Source organism: Cajanus cajan, chromosome 6 (assembly GCF_000230855.2).
Source record: "Cajanus cajan strain Asha chromosome 6, NIPB_CcT2T_4, whole genome shotgun sequence".
Classification (NCBI taxonomy): Eukaryota; Viridiplantae; Streptophyta; class Magnoliopsida; order Fabales; family Fabaceae; genus Cajanus; species Cajanus cajan.
Window position 1 is genome coordinate 20583353 of NC_138522.1, and position 6513 is coordinate 20589865.

Genomic DNA, 6513 nt, shown 5'->3' on the forward strand with positions numbered 1-6513 from the left:
AAATGTTTCACCCTCATAAAATTCTCTATCAAAATATACTGTAAGATTTTGAATATATAAGTCAAACATTTTATCTATTTTCTATTCAATATTAGACAATTAATTGTATGAGATATACATTTTAATAAAAAAAAATAATGATATATAATTAGATACTGTCATTTTATATGCGTCACTAATACTTGTGATTTTTTTTCTATCTCTTTTATTATTATATCATATTAACTATCCTATTTATATTTTTCTCTTTTCTTTCTTTCTCTTATAGACCTCAAAATAGATTGTTTGAATGTACAAGAATCAGTTTTAGTTTAACATTGGGGGACAGTTAAATTTTTTTAGTTAAATAATTTAATAGATAAAAAAAAATCCATCGATTAAAATAATCCATCCAACCCAAATGTCATATTCTGTTTTTATAAATATATGAATTAGTTTTAACTTTACCATGAATGAATAGGTTGAATCATTGATTAACGATTTATTTTGGCAACCCTACCCTCTTAGGGTAATTCTGTTTTTAATATAGGGAACATCCTTTTACTTTACATAAAAAAATATGGCATCGGAGTGGGAGAGGTAGTGCCATGTGGTGAGCTCAGATATCTGCACATGGCTTCTCTTATTTCTAGCTTTTAAACAGTAACAAAATAATTAAATATTCTGGGAAGCCAGGGTTTAACTGGATGAATTTATTAAGAGAATCAGTGAGACGGTAAGCCAGTGAACTGTTGTTAGAATAAATAAATTAACTCGTTTTGGTTTTTTTAATTCAATGCAGCACTTGGGAACTGTAAATCTATCTTAACGCAAGCCACTTGCCAGTACTAGGCATTGTGAAAGAAACAAAAACCATTGTTTTTACTTGCTCCCTTCTTGCAAACCACTTTAGTCTCATCTTTGGAAATCTGGTTGTTGCTTTAACGTTGCTTAGCATGTTAACAAGTGAAGAAACTTGCTCTTGAAAACCCTTAAGCCTTAGTCATGAATTTCTCTTTCTGTTGTCTGAGAAGCTGCATCTCAATCACTGAACTGCCAATGTTTTTGCACTTGCTATCACAAATGTTCCTTCCTAAGTAAAAAAAGTCCTCTTTATTATTTTACTAATTATTTATTTTTCTTCATCTGCTTTTTCTCCTTTGATAACACTTTTGTGGGGGGTCATACTCATAGTCATAGCTAAATAGGCTTTTTGAAATTGATGGGGTGGTGGAAAAGCAAAGTAGCACACCAAATGCTTTCATGTTTTTGCATATTCATCAGGAATAATGTGACCCCCTCATGGATCATGGCTCCTCTTGCTCTCTTGCTGCTTTTTTCCAGTTACAAACTGGTGGTGGTGGGATACATGTTCTTCTCTCTCCTCTTCACATCTCTGGCACTGCTTTTCTCCACTCTTCTCTACATGTGGAAACACAAGGCAGTGGTAGTCGTTGAAGGAAACTGTTTGAGTTTGAGTTCTGAGGAGAAGAGAGCGCAAAGTATTGTTATTAAGAATGAAAGTGTGACACAAGCAAAGGAAAGTGAAGAAGAACAAGACAGTGATGATGACTCATCTGCACCATCACTAGATCATAAGATATCAGAGAGTGAATGTCAAGATGTGTTGTTTTTGTCCACTTGTGAGGACTATGATGAAGTAGATCACACACCTGATGAGTGCTCAGATGGGACAATTTCTGATGAGGACAGCCTCATAGAGATTGCACTTCCAAGTGGACACTTTGTGGGTCATCATCACAAGGAAGAGTCCTGCAGTTTGCAACAGAAGAAGAGGGAGCTTTCAGCTGAGGCCCTTTTCAACCAACAAAGCCTCATGGAGTTCTTGGCAGAGTTTAATGAAATGAATGAGGAAGAAAATTTGATAGAGATTGACATAGCCATGGGTTCTATCAAGTGCTCAAGGTTTGAAATAGAGGCATAAATAAATATGCTGTTTCATCATATATCTGTTACCAAAGTTTTTCATCCACCTTATTCTTATATCTGGTTGGATTTGGGATTGTGTTTCTTAATGTTACTTGTGTTACAAAGGCTAGGCTTGTGTTGTGCAGTGTGAAGCTTCTGTTCCTCACAAGCTTTGGATACTCATTAAAGTGATTGTATTATGACTTTTCTTTTTGACTTCATAAAAGCAATAATATGAATTAAAGTTGAACAAAGCTGGACCCAGTTAACCGAAATTCCACTCGCTAGCTACCAATTGCTTTTCTCTTTTCACTCCTAATCCATTTTTGCTTATCAAAAGACAAGTTTAATTTATATTAAATTGAATATTATTCTATTTATTTATATTTTCTTTTGTAGCTTGAAACATAAAATCCGCTGAATCTCATACACCAACACTGATCAGTAGCTACATGGATCACTGAATTTCAAAACCTAAGATAGCCGGTAGAATTAAATGCAAGTTAATTAATGGCTAAAATTAGTTTATTTTTTGCCACTTGTATAATAATTTAGGAGTTTTGTGAATATCAGTAAGTAGTAGGTGGGACTAAAGGTAAGTTAATTATACTTAGTAGCTAAAATTAGTTTACTTTTGTCACGTGTTTATTTAATAGTTTAATATATCACAGGGCTGTTCAACAACTACTTGCACTGAATTATGGATGATTCTTCATGTTCTGAAAATAGGGCGGGTTAAAGACTAGCTTGGCGCGTAAAATTTTCTCATTTATGAAATATGATTCGAAAGTCCATCAAGTGTAACTCCTTAGATGATGCTCAAGCTACTAAAATAACACAATAGTGTGTGTTCATTAGTCCGTAATATATATCCCACAAATCTGATAATATTTCAAATTAAAGTGATAAAAAGTAAATTACTACTCTATCATTACTCTTATATTTCTACTGATTAGAAAGAACTACAAGAAGTTATAAATTGAAAAGATAAAACTAATATTGATATTTTCTTATTGAAACTTCAAAAGTTAGAGGATACAAATTTAATACTTAGTAATAGCTTTAAAGGATGATCTTACAAGTCTCACAATTTTACTTTAAGAAAATAAAATAATATTAAAATTAAATATAATAATGTTTTAATATTTTAAGACCATCATATGAAGTCCTAGCTAATACTATTTAATTTCCTTTTTTATTTGAGCCTAAAACCATCCTAACATTACACATAAAATCTTCTCTTGAAAAGTTTTGAGAGAGAAATGATATTGGCTGTGTATGTGTTGGGTGGCTGAGATCGTGGAAAGAAAAATTGGGAATCTAACGGTTGTAGGAACGCCTTAAAAGCCACCACATGGCAATGGGTGTGTGTAGTTATAAGTAAGCAAACAAGTTGCTTAGACCGAACATGCAGCAAAGAAATTGGACTGGTCACTCAATCATTAATGGAAAGCAACTTGTGAGAAATATTGGAACGACAAATTGAGTCTAAGGGTGGGGAATTATCTCTTTTGCCTTGGGGGGAGGGGGAGGGTGTTTTGGGTTTGAAGGGTTTTGGACAGTGGGTTTTTTGGTGTATTAATGGGGAAATTTTGGGGAAAAATTGAGAGGGTGCTGCGAGAAGTAGGATAAAGAGGGGCTGGTGAAGTGGATGGGAGTTGCTCCAATAAGGCAAAAATGTCATGCATAGTTTGTTGAGACATGAGATACTGTGAATCTTCTAGTTGTTGTTGATAGGTTTTGAAAAACATAAAATCTCACATTATTGGATTACAACAAGAAATAAATGTCTATAAAAGATATATACAATTTCTATTGATAATAAGTTTTTTCAAAAATGACTAAAAGTAAAAGTAAAAACATGATAACTTAGATTTAAAGTAAATAATATCATACTAATGTAAAAATATTTGTGTGTGTGTGAATTCTTAATGTTCAATAATAAACAAGCTTAATTTGCAACACATTTAATTTATTGGAGATGACTTGGAGGTGGTCCTGCACGGGAGGCATAGTAAACAAGATGAAATAAAAAGTAAAATACTACTCTATCACTATTCCTATATATTTATACCATTAAAGAGCTACAAGAAGTTATAAAAAAGATAAAACTATCATTAATATTTGTCATTGAAGCCTTCAAAGGCCAGAGGGAAAATTTATAACCTAATATAACAATCAAGGATGACCCTACAAGTGGATCATCCTATTTTAAGAAAATAGAATAATATTAAATAAAATACAATAATATTTTAATATTCTAAGAGCATTCTATGAAGTCCTTAAGCCATTTAATTTACTTTTTTTTAGCTATATAGCTCATCCTCACATGAAGCAAATTAATTGATTTAGATTTTTTTCTTGTTTGGGTTGGACCCAAGCCAAATCAAATATTGAATTATTGAAATTCAATATTGATTGATTCAAGTACTGAATTTCCACTTTTGAAATTCAAAACAAATAAACTATTAGTGCGTTATTATTTTTTATTTATTTATTTACATAGTAATTTGACTATGTAGTTAGACAATTAAGCGTGAATTTGACTTTTATTAGATAATTTGGTGTATGTTAAAAGCATTGATTTTTGTTGGTTATTTTAGTTAATTTTTATTGTTATTATAGATAAAGTAGTATCATTTAATCAATTATTCATGTGTTATTTTTTTATTTTATGTTATTATTTAATGATTGAGAGTCAACTACACTCAAATGTGTAATTTACATTTTTTACAATATTATCTATCAAACTTGATACAAAATCATGTTTCTTTTTCGAAACATTTTTCACTTAATTTTTTTCATTCGATATTCGATGAATCGAACCGAATCAACTTGTTTAATATTGAGTTGATTTGACAAAAAAATATTAATATTCTTAAAGTCTAAACTAAATTGAATTGATTAAAATTAATTTGTTATTTTTAAGTTATATTACTAGTTCAAAATGGAAAACGTACTATGTGCTAAAATTGCAACATCGGTTTGCAAAACACTAGATGGCTTATAATGATTTTCAATAATGTTGGTTTTAGTGAAGCATATTGTTTTACTTTGAAATAATATTCTTTAATGGGTTATCTAATTTAGACACTTAAATTCTTTTATCAAATTAACAAAATTAAATGCAGCAAAGTAAAAGAGAAGGATAGAGAAGATAGATACAACATATTTATACTGGTTCACACTAAATCTAGCATTACATCCGGTTATCACTTTACGTACTAGTGAAATTTTCACTATAACCAAACATCACCTCTAATAGTTGATCACACAACAACCACACCTTGTTATTAATAAAACAGAGCACACTCCCTTTCAAAAACACCCAAAGCAGATGCACTCAAAGTTCACGCACTAAATCCTTGACCACAACACTTCTTAGGTCTTGGTCAGGATACCCAAAATACAAATAACAAGTTTATATTTTGTGATTTGCATAGGCTACAAGATCACTCTTTCCTATAGAGGTTTTCTTTCAAGAAATTAAATCTCACTTCTTTTTGTTTATACAATGAACACTTTGGTTGTAATATATAGAAGTGGGTCTCTATTTTTCAAAGAGGGGTGATGCGGAAAGTAGGTTTTCCTCAACAAAGGCTTTAAGTATGAGCTACACTATTTTTCTTGCTTTAGGGAATCGTAATGTTCTTTAAGACTTCCCTTAAATAAGATGGAAAATATCTGTTAAGATTTGAAGACATGATAGAGGTAAAAAGTAACTATTGAAAATTAATTGTCAACCAGATGTTGCATAAAATTAAAGATGCATTTAAAGGTAAATGCATCTTATTGTGGTAGTAAAAATGGGTAGAGTTTAAATATCACATTCAAAGAATTAGGTTCAAACAATTATGGACCTAATTGTGATTTTTAGTATTTTGAAAAAATAGAAATTAAATTGAGTGTGACATTAAAATATAAAATAAGAAAGTGTTATAAGATTCAACAGTAAAAACCTTAAAGTTGTGACTTGTCATCCTTGATCCTCTCCAAAAATGAATTTCACAAATTCCAATCTTTTGCCTCCAATTTTACTTTTAAATTTGTTAAAATAACCTTTATTCAAGGAAGTTAACAGTCTTTGCCTTAAGAAAAACTCAAATTAATTGTAAGAAGATTATTTGTAAAACCAAAGCATAAAAACGTAGAAGTGAATTGATAAATTAATTCAATTGGAAACCAAGAAAACTAGCTTAATCATGCAAATTTTCAAAGTTTGATTATTTTAGGATTTTATTAAATAAAAGAGTATGAGTATGCACTTTTAATTAAAAGACATAGGAGTGAAAAACACTAAAATAATACAACAACAAACAAAAGAAATTCATTCAATTAATCATTGAAGCTTCACGAGAAATAATTACATCACAAACATAGAATAAGAAAACTAGCCAAACATGTAGGCAAATAACCCAACAGTATACTAGAATTCATAAAACAAGACAAAAGAACTATTCAAGAGTGGAATAAATCTTGTCTGAGAATTTGACTTTTAGTCTTTTATAAAACCTTAATGGGGAACAAAGAGAAAAAAAAAAAAAGAAATTCTAAAGACTAAAACATAAAATAGGATACTAAAAACATAGTATAAACATCCTTATT

At 30.3% G+C, this 6513-nt stretch overlaps 1 protein-coding gene across 1 annotated transcript; it reads left to right on the top strand.

Annotated features, from left to right (window-relative positions):
* The first annotated feature begins 685 nt into the window (after positions 1-685).
* On the top strand, positions 686-2162 carry LOC109817137 (uncharacterized). Its single transcript, XM_020382338.3, has one exon. It carries the CDS (start codon positions 1202-1204, stop codon positions 1922-1924), a length of 723 nt encoding a protein of 240 aa, XP_020237927.1. The 5' UTR covers positions 686-1201; the 3' UTR covers positions 1925-2162.
* Positions 2163-6513: the final 4351 nt, after the last annotated feature.